General features: G+C 44.8%; 1 protein-coding gene across 2 annotated transcripts in view; it reads left to right on the top strand.

Moving 5' to 3' along the window:
* Nucleotides 1–24,869, top strand: part of PDE8A (phosphodiesterase 8A) — a 136,598-nt gene that overhangs the window by 85,055 nt on the left and 26,674 nt on the right. For both annotated transcript variants that reach the window (XM_060005363.1, XM_060005362.1), the window contains exons 6-12: nucleotides 2,239–2,327; nucleotides 6,303–6,381; nucleotides 8,032–8,169; nucleotides 13,512–13,600; nucleotides 15,214–15,265; nucleotides 15,366–15,408; nucleotides 20,481–20,558. In XM_060005363.1, coding sequence (XP_059861346.1) covers nucleotides 2,239–2,327; nucleotides 6,303–6,381; nucleotides 8,032–8,169; nucleotides 13,512–13,600; nucleotides 15,214–15,265; nucleotides 15,366–15,408; nucleotides 20,481–20,558 — 568 coding nt within the window. The remainder of the gene's footprint in view (nucleotides 1–2,238; nucleotides 2,328–6,302; nucleotides 6,382–8,031; nucleotides 8,170–13,511; nucleotides 13,601–15,213; nucleotides 15,266–15,365; nucleotides 15,409–20,480; nucleotides 20,559–24,869) is intronic.

Raw genomic sequence — 24,869 nt, 5'->3', positions numbered from 1 at the left:
CCTCTTAGCCCCAGCTTCCTCCTCAGTTAGATAGAGTATTATCCGTGTATTGAGCAGGTGAAAGCAAGAGCTGTTCACAGAAATAGGGGTGAGTAAATGTTCACAAATATTTTTTTACATCTGAATATAACTACGTGACAGAACGTAGCGACTTGTAAGATGTCTTCATGAAATACATAATTTGGTGGTGCTCAGGCTTCCCATTCCCATGTAAATTTGCTTCGTTGAGATGTTTCCATTATGTAAAGGTTATTATACAAAACAGTTACTGTCCACAGCAATAAGAGAGACTGGGCAAAGCCATGGCTCTGCCAGTACCTCTGCTGTGGAGGGTAATCCTTTGTCAGCTTAGTTGAGCTGCTGTTTGAAGTGATTGTAGGAGAATGTTGCCTGAGTGCGAGTTACCTCTGTGAAACTCAGCTGCAAAGAGATGTGCAAGCATATTTTTGTTTACCGTGAGCTTGTACAGCTCGAAAGAGGACAACATTGCTCTTGAATAAGTGAATAGACTCTGAAGGTTAATATAGGTAGGACTTTAGTTAATAAATTTCCTCCTTCTGTATATTCTAGGCTCCGCTAGTAACATGTAGACACCAAAAATCCTCTTACTTCAAGGCAGTGAAAGAAAAGCATTCTTTTTTTTTTTTTTTTTTTTTGGCCGTACGCAGGCCTCTCACTGTTGTGGCCTCTCCCGCTGCAGAGCACAGGCTCTGGATGCGCAGGCTCAGCGGCCATGGCCCACGGGCCCAGCCGCTCCACAGCATGTGGGATCTTCCCGGATCGGGGCACGAACCCGTGTCCTCTGCATCGGCAGGCGGACTCTCAACCACTGCGCCACCAGGGAAGCCCAGAAAAGCATTCTTAAGCGCTCTTCTTTTTCCTTGAACTTTTTTTTTTAGTGGAATTAAATATTGTGTTAGTTTCATGTGTACAGCAAAGTGATTCAGTCATTTATATATACATATGTATATATATACATATTTATACTTTTTCAGATTCTTTTCCATTAAAGGTTAGTACAAGATATTGAATAGTTTCCTGTGATATACAGTAGGACCTTGTTGTTTACCTGTTTCACATACAGTAGTGTATATCTGTTAATCCCAAACTCCTAATTTATCCCTCTCCCCATCCTTTCCACTTTGGTAACCATAAGTGTGTTTTCTATGTCTGTCAGTCTATTTCTGTTTTGTAAATAAGTTCATTTGTATTTTTTTTTTAGATTCCCACATATAGGTGATATCATATGATATTTGCCTTTCTCTGTCGGACTTACTTCACTTGGTATGATAATCTCTAGGTCCATTCATGTTGCTACAGACGGCATTATTTCATTCTTTTTTATGGCTGAGTAACATTCCATTGTACATACTGTACATATATAAACACACACACACACACACACACCCCCCCCACATCTTCTTTATGCATTCCTCTGTCGATGGACTATTAGGAGGTTGCTTCCATGTCTTGGCTATTGTAAATAGTACTGCTATGAATGTTGGGGTGCATGTATCTTTTTGAATTATAGTTTTCTCTGGATATATGCCCAGGAATGGAGGCCTATTTTTTCTAATTCCATTTATTTACTACTTTATTGAGATACTATTCATATACCATGTAATTCAGCTATTTATTTATATATTTTAAACTTGATGTAATATTTTTATAAAAATGTAAAATAATTATAATGCAATTTTCCATTTCCTCATTTTACTTGACAGTGTGTCTCGTACATCATTCCATATAAGTGCATGTAATAGCTGCATGCTGTTCTATTAAATGGTTATACTATAGTATACTATAGTTTTTTACATTAATTTATTTAAAAAATTATTTTATTTTTTTCTCTTTCCAGCAAATACCTTGCCCTTTCTGCCTTTCTTTCCTTTCCTTCCTTCCTCCCTCCCTCTCTCCCTCCCCCCTTCCTTCCTTCCTTCTTTCTGCCTTTTTTTTCTCTTTCTTGAGGTATAGTTGATCGATGCAGCCACTTAAAGTGTACAACTCAGTGGTTTCTTAATATATTCTCAGATATGTGCAAGTACTATTTTTTAAAAGCTAATTTGGTACCCATAAGTTTTCATCTCTCATTTCCTGTTCATCATGAAAGATTAATTATTTTTTAGATTTCAGGTACCAAGTTGAGAAGCCTGTTGGAAAGAATTATTTTTTATATATGTATTTAATCATTTAAAGGTACACATTTGTTTATCCACAAAATCCTCTTTCTGTTTGTAGAGGTATGTAGAAAACCCCAGCGCCATGGCCTGTTACAATGAACTGCTCCAGATGGAGTTTGGATTGGTGCGCCCACAGCTGAAACTCAGGTAATTCTGCTTCTTCTGGTAAGCCGCCCATACCACACAGAGCATTGTTGCAAGTGAGGACTTCGGTTGTGGGCGGCTATATTTTGGCTGTAACTGACCTCCTGCTAAAATGGGATGGGGTGGTGGGAAGGCATCTCTCCTCACAAAATGCTTTTGGAGTCTGCCTGGATGTCTAATAGGTGGTCATGTTAGTGATTGGAGACTCAGCATTTAAAGATGGGGCTCCAGTGGGGACTTCCCTGGCGGTCCAGTGGTTAAAACTTGACGCTATCACTGCCGGGGCCCTGGGTTTGATCCCTGGTTGGGGAGGATAACACAAGCCACATGGCGTGGCCAGAAAAAGAAAGAAAAAGATGGGGCACCAAAATAATAGCAAATGAAAAAGCAGGATGCGAAAGTATATATCCTGAATTATCTGTTTTGTTTTTTAATTAAAAAATTACTTTTAATATACACATACACCCAACCCGTTAACATTATTATCTCTGGTAGGTGACATGTTTTCTTCTCTACAATAAGCATTTTGTAATTTGCCCTTGCTCAACAGTTTTTTGTTTTTTTTTTTAACTGATGAGTGGAAACCTAGCTCTTTGTAGAGTGAGAAAAGCAGAAAAATTAGTAAAATTATATGAGGTTGACAGAAGTGAAAAAAATGTCAGTATCTCTGTATCATCCTAGGTCTCTTCCTTGGGTGCTCTACTATTCTTTAACATTTCCTTTACCAGGATCCAAGAGAGAATGAAATCATTCTGTTTGTATGTGCCCAAGGCAGAGATAAGGGGATTAGAATTTGGGGTATTAACATTGGTAGGGACCAGCACAGGGTATCACATGCAGAGAAGAAAATACTTCATAGACAAAATGAAGTGTGATGTAGCAAAGAAGTGCTACTGAGCAGAGATGTTTCAGGGCTAGTGAGGTCTACAGAAGAGCTCCTTTTTATTGCCAGAGTTTTCAGAGAAACTTGAGATGGATAGTTGGCCTTGGGCCTGCCTCCTTCTCATTCCTGGGTCTTCCGCAGCCTGGCTGCAGCACTCCCACAGTGAGCTGGGCTGCTGCCCTCTCTGAGAGGAGAGCGGAACTGTGGAGCAGGAGGTGATGTTAGAGCTTATTTCATCAAATCACGAGTCACGATGCAAAAACCGAGACCCAGGGAGGTTAACTGACTTACATCCAAGATCTCGCACGCAGCACGTGGCAAAGGTAGTCCTTTAGGTTGTAACCCCCAATTTCAAAACTGCACTCATGGTCTCTCCTCATGCTCTACTTTGTTCTCTGTGTGCCAGCTGACAGCCAGAGGGAGATGTCCACTGTGAAGGGAGGTATGAAAATACTGATAATGAAGAAAAGGGGTAGATGTGGGGCTAGAGAATTGGGAGCAATAGAGAAAGACTTGTTCTGAGAGATATTAAAATGCACTAAAAAGCTATAACAAGCATCTTTGTGTTACTGGTAGATCAGTAAACTAGAATGTAAAGTCTAGAAATAGACGTGCATGTATTTAAGAATTAGGAACATAAGTATATGTGTTCAACATGGCAATTTAAATCCACACAGGAAAGGGTGGACTTTTCAATGAATAGAATTGTGACAACTTACTAACTGGAAAGAAAATTAAGTTATATCCCGATCTCACACCCAGCCCCAAAATAAATTCCAGTGTGCATAATGTTAAAAAGTGTGGCCACATAAGTACTAAAAATGTAAGTGAGCATATGTATTTGGATAATGAAGTCTTTTTAAACTCAGCATGGTGTGAAAGCCAGATTTTATAAAGAAAGAGAATCAGATTAGACAACATAAAAATGTTAAGCTTGTCTCATCAGTAAGTATACCTTAAATAATGTTAAAAATTTAGACAAATAACAAACTGGGAAAAATACATTCTTAACATACAGGACAGATAGGTTAATATCCTGAATATGTAAAGAGCTTTGATGAATCAGTTTAAAAATGGAAACACCCAGTAGAAAAAATTTAAAAGGACATGTTGTGAACAAGCAGTTTGTAGGAGATATTAATGGCCAATAAACATGAAAAAAAAGTTCAGCTTCACTAGTAACCAAAGAAATGAAAATGATATACCATTTTATATTTACCACATCTGCAAAAATTAAAAAAGAGTGATAAAACCCAGTAGGGCTTCTCACAGATCCATCTCCTCCAAGCTTGTTATATCAGAGGTGGGAACTTACTTCTCGTTGTTTTTTGGTTCTTGTTTTTTTAAATAACAGGTTTATTGAGGTAATTCACTTGATTTTTATATGCCAAGGAAGAAGAGCTAATTTTTATTGGCTAAAGCTGCTTTGTCGTATTTAGCTAGACAGGTTAGTAATACCAGGAATAAAGTAAAAGCATTGTAATTATTGGTTTTATAAATGTAATCTCTGCACTTTATGAACAAGTAGACAGTTGCTTTCTCTTTTTCATCTTCTGAGGCATATACAAGAAAAAAGCTGAAAGCATTCCCCAGTTATGGGGAATTTGTTTGACTAAATTATGGTATAATTTTACAATAGAATATTATATAGTTATTAAGAGTGATGCTAAGGAACTAATTTTTGATATGGAAAGATGTTAATGTATATGGTTCAGTGGTATAAGCAGATGATAAAACTGTCGACTATGATCCTATTTTTATAAGTATATGTATTACATGTATATTTACACAAGAAATTGCCTAGAACACCAGTTGATATGCGTAGGTGTTGGGATTTCAGATGATTTAATCTCACTTATTTTTAAACAGATTTATCGAGATAAAATTGACATTCTATACAATTCACCTATTTAAAGTGCACAGTTCAATGGCTTTTAATGTATTGTGCAACCATTGCCACAATTCTAGAACATTTTCATTACCCCCAGCCCTAGATAACCACTAATCTAATTTCTCTCTATACATAGATTTGCCTCTTCTGGACATTTCATGTAAATAGAATCATACAATATGTGGTCCTTTTAACTTAGCATAATGTTTTTCAAGGTTCATCCATATCTTGGCGTGCATCAGGGCTTTATTTCTTTTTATATCTGCATAGTATTCCATTGTATGGCTATACCACATTTTATTCATCCATTCATCAGTTGATGGACTTTAGGGTTGTTTCCACCTGTGGGCTATAAGTTTTTGTGTGGATGTATGTTTTCATTTCTGTAGGGTATCTACCTAGGAGTAAAATTGCTAGGCCATGTGGTAACTCTATGTTTAACAGCCTGAGGAACTGCCAGACTGTTTTCCAAAGCAGCTAGCTGCACCATTTTACACTCCCACCAGCAGTGTATGAGGGTTCCTCACCAACACTTGTTTTTATCTCTGTTTTTGATTGTAGATATCCTAGTGGGTATGATGTAGTATCTCATTTATTATTATTTTCTAATTTTTAAAAAATAAACCTTTAGTTACCTGTGCAATTTAAAAATGTTTTCAAACACTGAGGACAAGGGAGAATGCTCGCAATATAAGGCTAAGTGGAAGCAGAAAACAAAGCTCATGATCCCGATGATCCCAGTTTTGAGCAAAGGATTTGTTGAAAGTGATAATAGCTACAGGTGATGGGCCGCCTCCTTTCTACCCGGCTTCGTGTGGGCTTCTTGACTCCATTTTCTCATTGAGTCCTCACGAGGACCCTTCAGATGGTGAGAAGGCAGAGACCCAGGGTGGTTCAGTCATGTCCCACAGCCAGTGAAGGGCTGTGATCAGACCCTGGGGTGTGTTCCACTGGGTCCACTTGTCCTTAGAATGAAGGAAAGGCACCAGATTGTGCGTAGTCATGATCCCAAGTGCTGAGGTGGCAGGAGGTGCTTATTTCTTCCTTACGCTTTTTAGTATTTCCCCCTACTTTTTCTTGAGTTAGCATTAGTTACCTTTATAATCAAAGAACACATTTAAGTAAGTTAATGTAATATTCCAAGATTGTATTACATTTTATAATATTTACATTAAGCAGTCCTTTTTCTTTTCCACCCATAAAGGGCTTGTAACTCAATGTTCACTGCATTAGAGAAAAGTCAAGAAGCAATTGAAATTACAAGTGAAGACCACATTGTACAGGTTTGTTGTTTTGGAAGCTTGTCCTGCTGAATTTCTGGTTTGTTTGCATTTTTAAGACTGAACCCCTGCAGTATGTTTTTTTGTGTTTTTTTTTTTCCTCTCTTTGAAGTTCAAGGGACCAGTTTTTCCTTAGAGGATTATCAGAACAAAATCTATAAAATATATAATTTAAAATAAGTTCCCTATAGGTAAGAAAAGGTTCCAATAGTTGCTTAATGTGCTAGAAAATATTCTGTAAATGCAATTTACATTTGTTATTTCTCACTTTTTTGTATATTTATTTACTTAGCAAGGAGGGACTTTTATCCAGACGATGGTTTCTGCGGCGGAGTGGGGTAGAGAGAGACTGCTGCAGCAAGGAGAGGCTCTGCCCATAAGGGCTGCACGCTCTCACCTTTCTTACTGTTTTTGAAGATAGTTTACACCTATAGGAATTTACTAGAAGCTACTCAAAGTTTCAAAAATAAACTAGGAATTACTTCACAAATTATCCATTATTAGAAAAGTGGCTTCATATAAGTGACTGAAGATAACATGGCTTTCAGATAACAGCAAACAGGTAACATGTATTTTCATATAACAGCAAAAGAGGGAGTTGTGCCAGGGGAATGTGCCTTTTGTCTGAGAATGAGCCCCACTTTGATTTTAGTTCTGAGCACTCCAGTTCTTCACTTTAATCGAACTAGTGACTTTCTTGGTAAAGAGTTTGATGATGTTAGCATTCAGGATGGTGCCCTGACAGGCGACATTGGCCGGTGGTTGAGGGCACAGGCTTGGTATCAGTCAGGCCTGGCTTCCAATCAGCCTCGGCCCCTTCCTAGCTGGGCATCTTCGGGCAGGTGACTTAATCTGTCTGAATTTGCTGTTTCATTTGTACAAATGGGAATAATATTAACGCTAACAACGACTTACCTTTTGTAAGGATGTTCTGAGGATTAGATGTGTTACTGTGTGTGAAGTGCTTTTACTACAGTGCCTAGCAAGGAAAACAGACCTTAAACAGTATGATTATTGTTTTATCATCGTCATTATTTGTTATTCCTATCAGCACATGCACAGCTTTCCCATACATTTTCTTCTAGTCTTACAGCCCTATTTGAAATTTAACCATAAAGCCTTGCATTTGTAAACACTTCCTAGTTCGCAGCCTGCTTTCCAAACCCATTATTCATTTGCATCATATGAGAGAGGCGAAATAAGTGTTTCATTCCCATTAAACAGATGTGCAGACTGAGACTTGGAGGGGTTAAGTGACTTGTGGGAGTAGACCCTGGGTTTGCAGACTCCCAGTCTGGTGCTTTCTTCCACTGTATCATAATCTCAACAGCCCTTTTGTAGCAGCCCTGGGTCTGTCTCCATGCAGCTTCTTTCCTCTGCTGGTGTTTAAGTGGAGTGGGCCTGCTGCCCTCCCTGCAGCCTCAGGAGAACAAGGCAGCAAGCCCAGCCCGGTGTCATCGGAGCAGAGGCTTCTCCAGACTCCAAGGTTTTTCTGGGGTTGTGCTCTTGTGGCTTTAGAACCGTCGTAGTGAGCGCCAGGCTCCTGGGCTTTCTGGGGGGAAAATATGATGGTTTAGGTTGAACATCTCTGATTGTCCTCTTTTCAAAATTTCTTTTAATTCACATGATGTTTTTTCCTTTGTCTCCCCCCAGTATGCAAATCCAGCATTTGAAACAACAATGGGCTATGAGTCAGGTGAATTAATAGGGAAGGATTTAGCAGAAGTGCCTGTAAATGAAAAAAAGGCTGATTTGCTCGATACTATAAATTCATGCATCAGGATAGGCAAGGTAAGTAAGAGGTCGCTACCCTTGTTACTCTCACATAACAAAGAGGGAAGGAAGGAAGGAGACCTAGCGCTCACTGAGCACTGCTAGAGCCAGGTGATCTCAGTCTCACTCTTCCCAGAAGCCTGGGGAAGTGTAGGTAGTGTTATCTCTGTTATGCCCATTTTGCAGATGAGGAAATTGAGGCCAAGAAAGTATATAAATCCTGACCAGCCAATAAGAGTAACTCTGACTCTTAACATCATTGTTTTCATTTTTGTAATAAGTGAGTAAGTTGATCTTTCTAATAATTGATCTTCTAAGTGGTAGCTGTTGGCAAATGGTCTGGGTAAAGGATTGCCAGTGAGTTAACACATTCTCAGAACACATTGGAGCCCATCAGTTCTCTGAGCCTCGTTCATTCATTCAGCATTTTTTGAATGCCAGGTGTGCTAGGTTCTGGTATAGAAAGAAGGGCAAAACAAAAATCCCTTAGAGAACTCATTCCAGGGTGCAAAACAGACAGATAAAAGTAGTCATTGCATTGTGATGTGAGAAGTTACAGCACCCTGGTGCTGAAGGGGTAGACAAAGCAAGGCAGGCTCAGTCTGAAAGGTTATTTCTCTCTCTGAACTGTGGCTTCTGACAGCACCTCACTGTTATATTAGGTTTTAAAATATGATGAGAAGGAAAAGGCTACTGCTTTCCATAGTCATTCTTAGGCTTTTCTGCTGGGCTCTTTTTAACTTTTAGAAGTTGGGACTGTGAATCTGATTATTCAGAACATTTGAAAAATTGGTGACCTGCTCTCTTGCTGGCTGTCTGGAGGCCCTGTGGAAGTGATGCCCTTTCTCTGGTGCCTATCCCTTAGCACACAAGGGCAGTCTGCCAGAGGGGGCAGAAGGGCTATGCAAAGCTTATACCCCCACTTGGCTTGGGCCCCTCGAAGACACCGTGAGTGGGCTGGTGTCCTTTGCTTTCCCGCGGCTCTGAGCACACGAGATGGCTTTGCAGTGAGAACAGGGAAAGAACAGGCCAGCGGCGGGGCCCGGGGATGCACTCTCAGGGGAACCACAAAAATGGGCACTGCTTGAATCCTATTTTGCCTTCGGCTTTTCTGTCAGGATGATGATTTTCTTGCTAGAGAGAGTGGCAGGTCCTCTGGATAGAGAAATGAAGGCTGAGATGAATGAAGAGACAGACCCTTAGGTGTTCAGGCCCACCAGTGTTCCCTGCCTGGGCCGAGAGGGGCGTCCTCGGAAGGCAGCTCCAGAACGGCAGCCATTCCAGACCCCCGCAGCCTTTGAGGGGCTTTACCATGGCCTCCCCAGTCCTGGCGGTTTGGTCCAGTGCTGCCACTGGGTCAGCCAGCAGTTCTGCTGTGAGGTTCAGCAGGGTGTGAAACAGATGGTGGCTCTCATGCTCCTTGATCTGGCAGCTGCCCTTGCAGTGAGGAGAGCAAGTTGAGATGGGGGTGGGGGCACCCAGTGGATTAGCTGTAGGCCCTGGGATTCACCCAGATCCCTGTGAGCAGCATCTTGCCTCCTGAGGTATGCCGCTGGGCACCAGGTGCAAAGGGCCTCGACAGCCGGACACCTGTTCTCTAAAGTCTGTATTTGCTATGAGCAGAGAATACGAAAGGTTATCACGCTGTCAACCTCTGTACTGCTTTATTTCAAAAAGAAACCAGGTGGGAATATATGTATATGTATAGCTGATTCACTTTGTTATACAGCAGAAACTAACACACCCTTGTAAAGCATTTATACTCCAATAAAGATGTTTAAAAAGAAAAAAGAAAAAGAAAAGGAACCAGGGCATTTGTTTTGCATGATTGCAAGTTCTTGGGGAGAGTGCAAAAGCTGCTGTCTGTCCTTTGTTGCTACCCTGCTGGTTCACGGGCAACACTGCAGCAGGACAGACCACTTAGCTGGGCAATTTTTTGAGGAGAAAGATATATGGCCTTTCTAATCAAGTCTCCCTCGGGAGAAGAAGGGCTTGTTGAGAATCAGCCAGCCCTTGGCAAACAATGGTACCATGGTCAGTGGAGAGAGTTCAGACACGTGCTGGGAACCAGGATGGAGCCTTTGGAAGTGGTCAGATGACCGGGAGGGGCTTTGGAATGTCAGATTCTAGGTGTCCAGCCAGTTGGATATTCTTGGGGGCAGAGGAGAAATTCTGATGATGTTCAAACAGAGAACACTGCGAACACCACTCTCTATAAACCTCCTCTGCCTGCTGTTCTCAGCCACTGGCTCCCCTTTCAGGTAAAACTGATACTATGAGGCACCTTGATTTTCAGTCCCACACTCCTGCTTCCTTCCTCCCTTTATGTATCCTTCTTGGCTCTCCTCCTGTTTCTTCTTCCCCAGGTCTTCTCTGTCAGGGCCCTAGAACCCCTGGCCTCCTATCTTCTCAGATACCGGAGCCTTATACTGCCTCTTCTCTTTTAGAAATTTTGCATTTTTTTCCCCTCAGAAACTGTCTTGCAGGTGCTGAAGGAATGTGGGCTGCTCGGCTGGCTGCCTCCGATAATGATGTGCAGTCGCAGAGCCCTTTAGCTCTTCGCACCTTTTACCTTCCCCAGCTCCTGGGAAGCCAGGAGCCTTCCTCCCTCGCCGCCTCCCCTCTTCTCCCACTTTTCCCCCATCTCTTTCCTCCCAGGTTTACCAGGGCTCTTTGTCCCCTGCTGGTTCCTCAGAAAGCTCCCTTTGTTGTTGAGCATCTTTCCTGCTCTGCGTAGATGTCTCCCACCTTCCCAGTTTTAGCCACAGTGTCTTTTCCAAGGTCTGTTTCAACATCCTGCTGTCATTTTGGTATCACCTTATATAACGGTGATTTTCTCTCATCCCCCATTAACAAAAAGCCCGATCCCCCTCCCCCTCTTCTGTCTACTGCTCGTTGACCGTCCACACAGTTGCCTGGACTTTGATTCCTGGAATAGTTTTGGTTTCTCCCTACCCTTTAGCCCCCTCCATCAAATCCATCACCAAGGCTTGATGTCTGTTAAACCCCTGCCTTTGAGGGTCCACTGCCTGGGCCTGACCGTGTTCAGAGCCCCCTTCCCACACCCTGAGACTGCGGTGGCTGAATGCAGTTGGGCCTCCCTGTCCCAGGACCCTCCACTTCTGGCCAGTCCACCCTACGCTACTGGAGATTTGTCTCACCAGATCACCACTTTGATCATGTCACTCCCTCTGTGTAGAGCTCAAGTCCCTTATCCTGGGTGCCAGGATTCTGTGATCTGACTTTGGCCTCACTTTTCCATTCAGTAAACAAAAGCCCCAAGTGTTCTTTGACTGTTTACCACCTGCCAGCACAGTGCTAGCCCCTGGGATAGGACAGCTGGATGATGATGATTTAATTCTTAAGCCAGTGGGCACACACCAAGAAGGAACTGTCTCAGTAGTCAGCGAAGTCCAGCTCGGTGCTGAGCTTGCCCCAGAGTAGAAGGGAGGTGCACGCCTCAGTGTAGTTCTGAGAGGAGCTCAGCCTGAGAGAGACAGACAGACACCTGTGCGAAACCAAACAGGCCACGTACTGGACATTTGCCGTGTGTCAGGACTTGGCTAAGAGTTTATGTGTGTTACCAGATTTATTCTTCATAACAGCATGCTAGGTAGGACTTTACTATTTTTAGGAACTGAAACTTCGATTTTTGATGTATTTTTGATAAGAAATATGATCTGTGTTAAGTGAATATTTTTTGTTTCCATTGTTGACTGGAAGACTTACAGGCAACTCTGTTATCTAAGCAAAGTCATTGGCTAAGTTGTCCTCCATTAGCTGGACCGTCCAGCGCTGGCTGACGTGGCTTCTTACACCTTGACTTGGGGTCCGGCAGCCACCCACTCTGTTCAGAAAGGATTGAAGGAGAAAATCCTGAATATGTATTTTGAAGTGCTGATTGATTGACCGAATCGGTCTCCCGTATTTTCCTTCTCTTTTTATGTAACAGCTCTGTTGAGAGATAATTCACATGCCATACACTCCATCCATTTAAAGTATACAGTTCAGTGGTGGTTAGTATGTTCACAGAGTTTTGCAAATATCACCTCAGTCAGCTTCCCGTATTTCTCTTGATAGCGAGCTTCAGAAGTAACTCTTAGACCTGTCTGCTGAAGCCTTCTCTGGTGGCTGCATGGGGCTGTGGACGTGGAGGACAGGCTCCAGATTCCTGCCCAGGGATCCCTGTCTAGTCCTTGCCCGATTCGGGCCCAGGCCACTCTCCCCTCAGAACTGGAGTGAGGAAGGCCCACACCTCCCTTCTGCTCCAGGGCAAGTAAGCACCTAGCGGGCTCTTGGGCTGTTTTTTAATTTAGTCCTTTCTTGGCGCCCATTGTTTTCAGAAGGACGTCGGGAAGCCCCAGTAACCATCCTTTGCTTCTGTCAGTGTCCTGGTTTCTCTTGGATCCACTTTGCCAGAGGAGTCTGAAGATGGGATTTTACCATTAGCATTTGCATGCAGGTCACCACGCCCCAAGCACAGATTCCAGAATTGACTTTGTGTAAGAGTATGGACAGGAGACTTGAGCCAGGCTGCCATGGTGTTCCCCTTCCCACCTGGGTCAGCTTTAGCCCCTGTGGGACTCTGGAAGGTCGAGAAGGGTATGAAACGCCCTGGGAGTTCAGGGTCCTACAGAGGGTTTTAGGGATTTTTCTAGCTTAAGGACCTTGGTGACTCTTGGAGAAATTCAGAACGTTTTAGGTGGTCACAAAACCCAGCTCCGTCCCACGCTTGTCTCCACCACCCTCAGAGTAGGGGAGCCACCTGTAGCCCCTGTTTGCTCGCTGTGGTCATAGCCTGGGCACACCTGCTCTCCCAGTGCAGCTCCATTCTGAAATGGCAGCTCTGGCTTCTAAGGTCTCACTTGGTTATTCTGCCTGAGCCCAGTCCTGGCTGTTACCTCATCATCCCCACCCTACCTGCAGAGGGTACACAGCACAGAGGGTGGCTCCTTCTCTGCCCCAGTCTGAGACTCTCCCCCTCCCAAATGCAGGGGCAGAGGCCACACTTCCCCCCTCCACTGCGGCAGGTAGCAGCTGTGAGAGGAGGAACCTGGACGAGAAGGGTGTTCCTCATTCATGGGCCCAGGGCCTAACTCTTGCCGGCAGAAAGCCACTGAAAACATATGGCCATTTAGACTGTGGTGACCTGGCTTTTGTTGTCAGTCTAGGGAGGAGATGGACTTGGGAGGTTGAGAAAGAATTGTCCGATTACCCAAAATTGCCTTTGGCGTTGGGATGATTTTATTATCCTAATAGCTTTAGTGGCCATGGTAAAGGTGTGGAAACCTGAGGTGGAAAATGCTCTTGGGTTTATGTTTTGAACACAATGTATAATGATGTCTACATTCCATTTATAGGAATGGCAAGGAATTTGCTCTGCCAAAGAGAAGAACGGAGATAATGTACAACAAAATGTGAAGATACTACCTGTCATCGGGCAGGGAGGGTAAGTGGAAAAAACGAGTACTTCAGTCAACATACCATGTTCGGCTTATTGCAAAATGTGTTTTGAATACTTAAGCAAGTTGAGAACTGCATGCAGAAATTTATAAGAAAGACTTGTAACAAGGTCAGGTACCATCAAAGGATGGCCTTCCAGGGTGGCTTCCTCATAGTCACAGCCTGACCCTCCAGCTGGTGACCCAGAGCCGCCACACTCCGACAGTCTTAAGCTGTGTGAACACATAAGAGACTAAAGTATTTCAATCTGAATGCCACTTTACTGAGCTGTGTGCTAAGAACACTCACTGGTGGACTCCCTGTGTTTAAAAGATTTTTATCTAATTTGATAGCCTATGTGTTATTTCTGCACAGAACTATCAAATTAGATAAAAGTATTTTAAATACTCTCATTTACGGAAACGCACATGAAGCAGATGTGACCACAGATTGGAAGGCAGTGTATATCAGGAGCCTGAAAATGTCATATGGTTTGTCTCAGAATCTATCTTAAATAATACGAACAGTGGAAAATTATGAACGTGAACTGTAGAATACCCAACGATAAAATACGCAACCAGTAGAAATGATGATCATAGAAAATTAAATTATAGGGGAAAATGTTTTTGATAAATGCAAAAGTCAAAATGTAAAATCGTACCTAGTGTACGCTCTCAGTCATGAACATGAACGAGGGACAAAAAGACCAGGAGGAGGTGTAGCGATGATGATTGTAACAACTGCCGCTGTCCGTGAGCCCTTCCCTCCCTGGGCAGGCTCTCAGTGCCTGGTAGGTGTCACTTCATTTCATCCTGGCCACAGCCCCATGATGTCGGCACTGTGACCGTCTCTGTTTGACAGACGAGGAGCCTGAGGCTTAGAGAGGTGAGGCTGGCCCAGAGTCCGGCCGCCAGCGCTCAGCGGAGCCGGGCTGCAGGCCTCTGCGTTGACCGCATGGCTCACGTGCTTGGTCACCAGGCTCTGCTGCCGGCTGGCGATTGCCTCAGGGAGACGGCTCTGTGTGGGCTCTCTGTTCTGATTCTCTGCCTTTTTTGGCCTTTCCAAATTGGGGGAGGATAACTGTAGGGATTGGATTATCAAGGGGAAAAGCTGAAAAATCGAAAATAAGTGAGGAGAGTCAGCATCTTCTGAGATAAGCCCCAGTTGCTTTGTTCTAGACTCGCACATTCGGCCCCAGTGTGGCCTGTGGCTGTTTCCATGAATGACTGTGAGCAGATTGTTTGCTGAAACTTCAGGAAGAGCATCAAAAGAGAGGGCTGTGAAACTGTGAAAACATGTTAAGGAATTAGAGGCTTTGGGTTGGTTAACATGTAGTACATTTTTAAAACCTAGGTACTTTTTATTGTGTGTCGTGATGACTCAGAAGGATTTTGTTGTTTTTACTGAAGAGTCAACTTCTCTTCTACAGAGACACCAGAGGATGCTTGTAGACTCTTGTTTGTTTATTGGTGGCCTTGGCCACACACAAATAGAACTGCTGTCCTCCAAGCATTGTATGTATTGTGAAAGAGAGATGCTCCTTTCCTAATGAAAAATTAGCTAGATATCCACCAGAATAGAGAGCCAGGAGAGAAATAATACATTGTTTTCTACTTGCAGAAAAATTAGACACTATGTGTCCATTGTCAGAGCGTGCAATGGCAACAATAAGGTATGTAAGGAGAGCCCTTGGGACCCCAGGGACCCAGCAAGATTTCCCTTACTGTATAACTAGGCACTCAAAACTAATGTCTTCTAAAATTCATTTTTAGGCTACGAAAATAGCTGAATGTGTTCAGTCTGACACTCATACAGGTATGGTGCCCCATATTCATTCTTAGGGTTCACTGAGCTTTTGAAAAAATAAAAAAATAAAAACAGGCCCTGCCTCTGACGAGCTTGTCTGTTGCGTAGGTGGGACTGTATTTTCCTAGCACCGTGGCAGCATTTCTCTCCCTGACTCCCAGGCTGGTTTATGAGTCAGAGGACCCGAGCACAGGTGGGCGATATGACAGGTGTCCTGGGGTGGGTCTCAGCCTGTGGGGAGAGAACTGGTCATCTCCATTGCATGAACTTATGTGAAGATGTGTTGAGTGGAGTGTGGTCTGTTGGCATGATCTGTGCTCGAAGAGGCAACTGTGTTGGTTTCAGACTACAGTGCTTTAGCAGGGATGCTTTCACCACCAGCCTACGGGGAGGTAGGTGGACCCCATCAGACCTGCCTCACGTCGTATCCGTCTCCTGAGGACTTGATGTGCTTTGGACACCATCCGCTCACCCCATGTCTATGTTTTTCCCTGGCCTGGAATCACCTGTTTCCTTCCAGCATATATCATGGCTTCAGCAAGCCACTTTCCTGCTCTGGCCGTTACCTGTGATGGTGCAGGTCCTCTCCGGCTCCATGCCAGAGGCTCTCCATCCAGCCTGTGTGGGTGCTTTATAGCACCCTGCCATGCCCAGGCAGTGCTCTGGTTGCCCAGCTGGTCTGTAAGAGCCTCCAAGGAGAAGACTTTGTCTTCCATACCGTCAGCTGTTGATGGTGTGCTTTCAGCAGTACCGGCACAGTTCACTCATTCATTCTAGGAATGTTTCCCACAAGTTTTTCTGAGTGTTTGTTGTGTACAAGGCACTGTGCTGAGTGCTTAACTTACGGTGTATTTAGTTGAAGCCTTGCAATAACCCAGAGGGATAGACGCTTAATAGATGAAGTTCCCTTTTTACAGATAAGGAAACTGAAAGGCTACCTAATTTGCCCAGGGATATCCATCTAGGAAGTGGGAGAGTTGGCACTCAAATCCAGATGGCCAACTCCAGAAGCTCTGAAGCACATGCTGGAACAGTTCTTGTGGGCGCCCCAAGAGTAATCAGGCTTGAATCGGAAAAGAGGAGAGACATACTGACACGAAGGGACACATAGCAAGTGATAAGAAGTGATCATTAGTGGGTGAGAAAGGCAGAGGAAGAGGGAGGGGGACGTTCCAGACAGGGAGAGGTGGATTTGAGTAAGAAGATGGGTGTGAGAGGAAAAGCATTCCAGAAATACATACAGTTACTGAACAGGGAAAGTACAGAGTGTGTTCTAGAAAGAGCAAGAGCAGGGTTAGAATTCTGACTGGTATAAAAAAGGTCAGTGTGGAAGGGAGTTGGGATCGTGAAGGATCCTTAGATGCTAGGTGGGAAATCAGGATTTTCATTGGTAGACAGTGGGAGTTTGAGGATTTTTGAGCAAGGGAATAGTATAATGACGCCTGAGCTCTAAGCTTTTAGAGCCTGTATGTAACAGATTACATGGAAGGAGGGACCAGAGACGAGAATACCAGCATTGCCATCGTGTAGAGGAGAGAAAACAGGCCAGGGCATAATTCATCCAAAACAGTGCACGGGCACCACGTGCCAGGCCAAGTGACTGTCTCTGCTTGGCGAAGCCTGCTGTCTGTGCTTCTTAGCAGGGGGATGGGTAGCACAGGGGAGGAGGAGGGGGTCCGGAAGGGCCTTGCCAGCAACGTGCCAGGTTCCGGGTCGGGTGGTGCGGAGCAGGGCTTCAGCGTATTTTACAGGTGTCCTCGTGCCGCTGCCAGGGCGGGGGCTGGGCAGACCTGAAAGGAGTGTTACTCTGGATCTGGAGAAAGTGAGCTTTCTCGGGCGCAGGAGGAGGGAGCTCCCCGTGTGCGAGGCTGCAGGGAACCCGCGGTTGGGCAGCGGCTGGAGGCTTGGCAGTGTGGGGTCGGTGAGACCCCGAGGCGGGGGGAGGGGGTGTCCCGGTGCAGGGCAGGCCCTCCTTAAAGGCTTGGACGGTTGAGAGTGTCTGAGAAAGTTCTCTGAAAGTCTGTTCCCAGCAGAGTGACTTTGGGGCAAGTCATGCAAGAAACCTGGTTCTCTGCTTCCTCCCCCCGGGGGACCACGGTGTTGGTGTTGGGATGGAGGCTGCCTGTTCGCGGGGCTGCGGGATGGTTCCTGCTCCTCACGGCTTCTCCAGGGTCTCCTGGATTTGCCCAGCAGGCCAAGGAAACCCTGCTAACCTTCCTCTCCTAAAAAGATGGGCAGTGCGAAGGATCGCAATTTTCTGGAACAGGAAGCTGAGTGCAGACACGTGAAGTCGCGGGCGGTGCTGAGCCTGAGCTGGCTCGGCGGCCAAGGCCTGTTGAGCGTTCCCTCCTGCGGCGCGCGGCTGCCTCAGGTCTCGGGTCATTCGTGGGCGTGGAGCCCTCTCGAGGCAGGAGGGCCTGTGCGCGGGCTCGTTCAGGCTGTGGGCTGGTTGAGAGGTCAAGGTCACCCTGCTGCGAGCCCCTCGGCCCTCCCTGCAGGAGCAGCAGCCCAGCAGGTGGAGGTACCTTAAGAACCAGCTGCAGAGCTCTGCAGGGACTCAGACAGAGTAAGAGAAGCGGCTGAACACGGCGGTCACAGGAAGGTCTAGGTCTGGTCTTGCCTTAGGGGAGTCACTTAAACGCTGAGTAGAAGTTCAAGCCTGCTTCGCCTCCCTCCACACCTGCCACAGCCCTGGCCTTGGGACACGTTGCTCCTCGCTTCCCTCCAGCCAGCTCTGCCCCGTCTGCGCAGGCAGCGTCCTCCAACAGGAAGTGCCTTCCTCCTCTGCCGGCCTCCCGCTGCAAAACATGCCTCATCTCCTCTCTGCCCCCCTCCCAGAGGAGACCTGCCCCTTCCTCCTGGGGCTCCTTTTGCTCCCCAGCATCACGACTGTCACTCTTAGTTCACCCGTGTTTGTTGCCCTCCGACTACCCCCTTTGAGGGCATGGACCCTACTATATTCATCCTCACACCCCTAGCGCCTGGCTTAGAGCCTGACACGTGGTAGGTGCCCAGTAAATGTTTGTTGAGTGCCCTCGTGTCATTCACAGCTAGTGAGGAAGTCAGTCAAGTCAGTAAAGCAGGCGGTTACCAGCAATGTTGGGGGTGAGGCATTAGGGCAGGATTTCCCAGAGGTGATGATACCTGAGCCGCATCTTACCTGCATCTTCAAAGAGGATCGAGAGTTAACCAGGTGAAGGAGGCGTCAAGGGAGGGGTGCCTTCCTAGGTGGGGGTAAGCAGTTTGCACCAAGGCAGAGAGGTTTGGGAGGTGAACTAGCACATGATAAATAGTTCATGATGGCTGGAGAGAGGAGGTCCAGATATCACAGGACTCTGGGTGCCACACTGGGGAATTTAAATCTGATCCTAAAAACAGTGATGAACCATTAAAATGTTTTAATTGGGAGAGTGATCTGATCAGATTTTTGTTTCAGAAGGATCACTTGGCTGCCTATGGAGAATGGGTTGAAGGGGGCAAAGTTGGGGTCGGTAGGACCAATGAGGGGAGGCTGTCATTATAATCCAGAGGTGGATGACAGGTGTCTGAGCCAGGACAGGGACAGAACAGGGGTAGATTAAAGAGGTGTTTAGGAGGTCGAATCCATAGATTTATCTGACCACTTGAGGGCAAGGAACAAGGAGGAGTCATGGATGACTTGTCTCCAACTTAAGCAAAAAGGTAGATGCCGTTCAGCAGCCTGGGATAAGCAGTGATTTAGGAGAAGATACTGAGTTCATCTGGGTAGTGAGCTCGTGTGAAATTCCCGAGGGTGTCCAGATGGAGGTGACGAGTGGCCAGTTAAGATGTAAGTCTGGAGCTCAGGAGAAAGGCCTGGCATTAAGACAGCAACACAGGAATTGGGAAAAGCTGTAGAAAAGGATGAGGTCTCCTGAGGAGATTGCGTTGTCTGAGAGGGAGGGCTAAGAGGACTGAACCTTTGGGAACACCAGGGGTGCTGAGGAAGAGAGAATGAATCGTGATGGAAACTAGGAAGGAACAGTAAGAGGTGCAAGGAAAGCCAGCGTTGGACTTGTGCAAACCAGGAGTCTCCAGGAAGCATGATCAGTTGTGTCTAGTACCACAAGTCAGGTAAGAAGTGAACGGTGTCCTTCAGATATAGCAACAGGGAGGTCATCAGTGACCTTGACAAGGTCACTGCCAGTGCCCACATGGAAGAGAAGGTAGCAGATAGCAAGTGGAGAAGGTTCCGGATGGTGGGGAGAAGTACCAAGGGCCTGCCTTTGGATCCTGTTTGTGAGCAGGAATCCAGATGAGGAAGCCGGGAGAAGGCAGAGAAGACAGAAGCAGCTGCAGGTGCGGAGAGCTGAGCTCGAGCGCCGGCTGTGTGCTCACTTGTCTGCACAGCGGCTCCCAGTCTCCTCGTCTGTGAAATGGGGACGGGTTGGGGAGGCTTGCCACCACGTGTGACACGTGGCAGGTGCACAGAGGAGGGCACGAGAAGGAAGGTCAGCTTTGCCTTGTCATTGACTGGCGTGGAGTGAGGGAGAGAGGAGTCAAAGACAAGCCCTGTTTGGGCCTCGAAATGCAGTGGTGCCATCCACGGGAGGAGGGGCAGAGAAGTGCGCCCCGGACTAGTGCTCCTGTGCCACCCTCCCAGAGAGAGGCACATTCCTCCCAGGGACATTTTAGAGCTTGTATTGTAGAAAAAAAATACAAAAAAAGATTTTTGTTTTTTTTTTTCCCTTTGGGGCAAGGGTGGATGGAGATCAAAATTTTCCCACCACTTTATTCAATTACATAGAAATATAATAGGTGAAATTCTCTTGAGTTCATTTCTGCTAGTTTTTGCATCGTGGGACTCTGTGATTACATAATCTGGAAACTGAAAAGCACTACTTTATGACTGTACCAGGTGGGACATTTTGAGAAAGTCAGCGTCCCTTAAAACGTAATTGTTCACAGCCTTTGTCTCTGTGCACTCCGTTGATTTTTGTGGCTTCCTAAATGGTATTCTAATGCTTAAATTTTGTTTTTTAAAACCTTTATATTGGTAAGTTTCCTAATATGTTGTTAAAATCCCTTTGCAGAGGTAATGTATAATTTAATTGTCTCCACAGATCATCAGTCAGGCAAACATAACGACAGGAGGAAAAGCTCACTAGATGTCAGAACTGCTGCCTCTCGAACAAGCAAAGGTAGGTGACAAAGACAAGAGGAGAAAGCATGGTCCTGTGAGTATTGAACCCATGGAGACGTGTGACACTCCCTCCCCAGTCTGATCTCTGGGTCACTGCCCCCCTCCAGCTCAGGAGAGGGAAGGGGACCCTCTAGCAGTCTGTGTCCATTTCTCCCTCACCCCCAACTCCTTTGCCAGTGGGTTCCATTCTGACCCTTTTGATGGAGTCAGGGAATAAAGAAAAAGAAAAAGATACATTTTACCGTCTGTTCTCTAGTTGATTTTTTTTTTTAATTAATTAATTTATTTTTGGCTGAGTTGGGTCTTCGCTGCTCTGCGTGGGCTTTTCTCTGGTTGCAGCGAGTGGGGGCTACTCTTCGTTGCGGTCTGTGGGCTTCTCATTGCAGTGGCTTCTCTTGTTGTGGAGCACGGGCTCTAGGCACACCGGACCTTCGGTAGTTGTGGCGCGAGGACTGTAGAGCGCAGGCTCAGTAGTTGTGGCGCACGGGCTTATTAGTTGCTTTGCGGCATATGGGATCTTCCCAGACCAGGGATCGAACCCATGTCCCCTGCATTGGCAGGCAGATTCTTAACCACTGCACCACCAGGGAAGTCCTCTAGTTGATTTTCTAAACTGTAACAGCAGATGTCAGTTTATCTGTTGTAATTGTATGAGTAATGCATTTGGAAGTTCTCAGCGATATATTCCATTGTGGGTTGCAGTTTGCCATGGAAGCTTACCTTTTGGTGGGGAAGTAAGTGAGCTGCATTTGGGGATGTGAAAGACTTTTCATAAGCAAATATTATTTAAGTTCTAAGTGGAATATAATTTTTTAACGGTTATGTAGATATGTGGCCTGAATGATCTAGAAGTTTTAAAAATGCAATGGAAATTATCTATAGATAGTGTGGAGGCAAATATTACTGCTAGCTATGTACTTTCTTTGACTCAGAGATGAATTGGGAAGCAATAGGGAGCTGGTTGTTACTAGATAAACAGCGAAAACTTTGCAGATGTTACAGTGGAGATCCAGTGCCTCACTTCTCTCATGGGTTGGTCGTGAGGACTGGAAAATATGCCGTGTGTCCCTTGCACTGAAAAGACGAAACGGATCCCACCCCTGCTGCAAGGGCAGGGAGCAAAGTGGTGTTACAGGGAAGAGTATGGACTTCGGCCTCAGCATTGCTTTGATTCAGGTCCCAGCTTCATCTACTTTCTGTGCAACCTTGGGGGTAGACCTTTGTGCTTCCATTTCCTCATCATCATATGGGGATCATTATGCTGTCCACAGAGGACCACGTAAGGATGAAATGAGTGAGCGTGGTGCCTGGCCAGGGTCGTGGCAGCAGCTGTCACCGTCCTCACTGTGGCCCTCATGGTCACGGCCCTCGGGCACAGCAGAGCAGAGGCGAGGTCACTCGTGCCCCAAACTGTCTTTACCGCCACACTCTGACTTCTGTTCATCCTTTGGATTACTTTGTCCATTTCTGTATTTTTGAGAGTTAAAACACTTTTCTTTTAATGTTTGTGGGTTTTAACCACTGTTCTTTTTAATTGACTTATAATTTACATATAATACAATTCATATTAAGTGTTGAGTTCAGTAGGTTTTGACAGTTCTGTACATTGAACTGTATAGACTGTAACCACCCAGCCCAAAATAGATACAGAAATTACACACGTGCAGGCCTGCACTTGCGCACATATTTCACCACACAGAGGCATCCACTGATTTCTTGCACCATAAGTTAATTTGGCCTCTTCTTGCGCTTCATAGAAATGGAGTCGTATAGTATGCACTGTCTGTGTGTCTGGCATCTTTCACTCACTTTAGTGTTCTTGAGATTCATCCTTGTTGCTAGGTGCTACCGTTCTTCTTTGTAGCTTGGTGGTACTCCACTGTATGACTGTGCCACAATTTGCTTATCCATTCTGTTATTAATGGCCCTTTGTGTTCACCTTTCCACTTTGGGGCTGTTCAGAGTAAGGCTGCTGTGAATATGTTTATGCAAGTATCTTGTGTGTGTGTGGACATGTGTGTTCATCTCCTACCTGGGAGTGGAATAGCTGGGCCTTTGTGCAGCTGCAGACAATTCCCCAGTGTGGGTGGTACCATGTACCATCATTAACCTATGAGAGTTCCAGTTGCTCTGCATCCTCCCACACTTGGTTATACCAGGGTTCTAAACTCTAGCTATTCTACTGGATGTGGTTTTAACTTTAATTTTCCTGATGACTAATGAGGTTGAGCACCCCTTTCATATGCTTACTGGCCATTGGATATCCTCTTTTGTGACGTGAATGTTCAAATATTTTGCCCTTTTTTTTTTTTTTTTTTTTTTTTGCGGTATGTGGGCCTCTCACTGTTGCGGCCTCTCCCGTTGTGGAGCACAGCCTCCGGACGTGCAGGCTCAGTGGCCGTGGCTCATGGGCCCAGCCGCTCCGCGGCATGTGGGATCTTCCCGGACCGGGGCACAAACCCGTGTCCCCTGCATCAGCAGGCGGACTCTCAACCACTGCGCCACCAGGGAAGCCCCTTTTGCCCATTTTTATCACTGGGTTGTTTATCTTTTTCTTGTTGGTTTGTAGGAATTCTTTTTATATTCTAGATATAGATATAAGTATTCCAAATATACTGTTCTTAGTCTGTGGATTGCTTTTTCACTCTCTTAATGGTCTTTTAATGAACAGAGGTTCTTAATGAATCTTAAAGTTCATTTTATCAGTGTTTTCTGTTATAGCTAGTGCTTTTTTCATGTCCTGTTTAAGAAATCTTTCTCTATCCCAAGGTTATGAAGAATATTCCCCCATGTTTTCTTCTAGAAGCTTTATTGTTTTATCTTTCCCTTGGGGTCTGTGATCCATTTCAAATTAATTTTTACATCTAGTGAAGGTAGAGATCAAAGATTAATATCCCCCCCCCCCACTGGGAAACCCAGCTGGCCCATCACCATGTTGAAAAACCATCTTTTGCAGTAGTATCATTATTGTAAACCAGTTGACTATAAATATATGGCCTGTTTCTGGACTCTATTTCATTGTTCTGTTAGTCCTTGCTTACACTGATACCACGATCGATTACTACAGTCATACGGTAAGTATTGATATCTGGTAGTATAAAGTTCTTCAAGATTATCTTGGCTATTCTAGGTCCTTTGCATTTCCATATAACATTTAGAATCAGCTTGTTAGTTTACACACACACAGCTTCTTGGGAGTTTATTTGGGAGTGTCTTAAATCTATAGAACAATTTGGGGAAAATTGAAATCTCGGTAACACTGAGTCTTTCAAAACGTAAACATGCTCTTTGTCTTTATTTAGGTTGCCTTTTATTTTTTCTCAGCAATGTTTTGCATTTTCAGTGTATAAATGTTACGTATCTTTTATTCCTAAATATTGATTTTTATGGTGCTGTCATAATGGTGTTTATTTATTTCAGTTTCCAATTGTTTGTTGCTAGTATATAGAAATATAATTGAATTTTTATGTATTGACCTTGTACCCAGTAACCTTGATAAACTAGCTTATTGATTATAAGAGTAGCGTTTGTAGATTCTTTCACTTTCTGCATACACAGTCATGACAATCTTTATACCTTTTCTTTCTTTTTCTTACTTTATTGCATTCACACTATTGTTTGGTCTTTATAAGTATATGTCACGTTCATTATATTTTTAAATGAGAACAAGTCTTTTTATGATATAGTGATAGAAGAGTGGTTTTTATTTTTGGTTTAATGACCTTGTTGGGTAAAATGGAAAGATGGCAACCGTGTGCTGATCACCAAAATTAGATTTAAGGAGTTTTGTTGGTCTCTGAAATTTAGAGCATTTGAGAGCGCCTGAGTTGGTTAATCTTGGTTGTTTCTCCTTGGGCCCCAGTTTGGTAAAATAAGGCTGACGCATCAGGCTGTGGAACAGTCTGTGGTCCTTTAAGACCTTTGGTAAACAGCATTTGGCCTGACAGTGGGGCTTTCAGGGAGAGACACAGAACACTATGTGAATATGTTTTCCTGCCAGTTCACTGCCCAGGCTTCTCCCCACCCCAAAGGAACTGGATCTTGACAGGAGCAACAAAAAAATTAACAAACTTTAGAGTCTAAGATTTGCTGCCTGCCTCACTTAAGATATTTACCTAACCCGTCTAGATTGAGCAGAACAGTGGAAAGCACCAAAGGATGCCTTGAAAAATTGAACCAGAAATTCATGTATTTCAGTTAATTGAGTTGTATTTATTGCTCCCGCCATATATGAAACAAGGAGCCTCTGTGGCATTGTCTTTCAGAACATTTTCACTCCTGGAGAGCAGCAAGCGGAATAATTATAAAG

This window comes from Delphinus delphis, chromosome 2 (genome assembly GCF_949987515.2).
Source record: "Delphinus delphis chromosome 2, mDelDel1.2, whole genome shotgun sequence".
In the NCBI taxonomy this organism is placed as follows: Eukaryota; Metazoa; Chordata; class Mammalia; order Artiodactyla; family Delphinidae; genus Delphinus; species Delphinus delphis.
The sequence above is the reverse complement of the archived record's forward strand: the minus strand, read 5'-3'. Positions and strand labels throughout refer to the sequence as shown.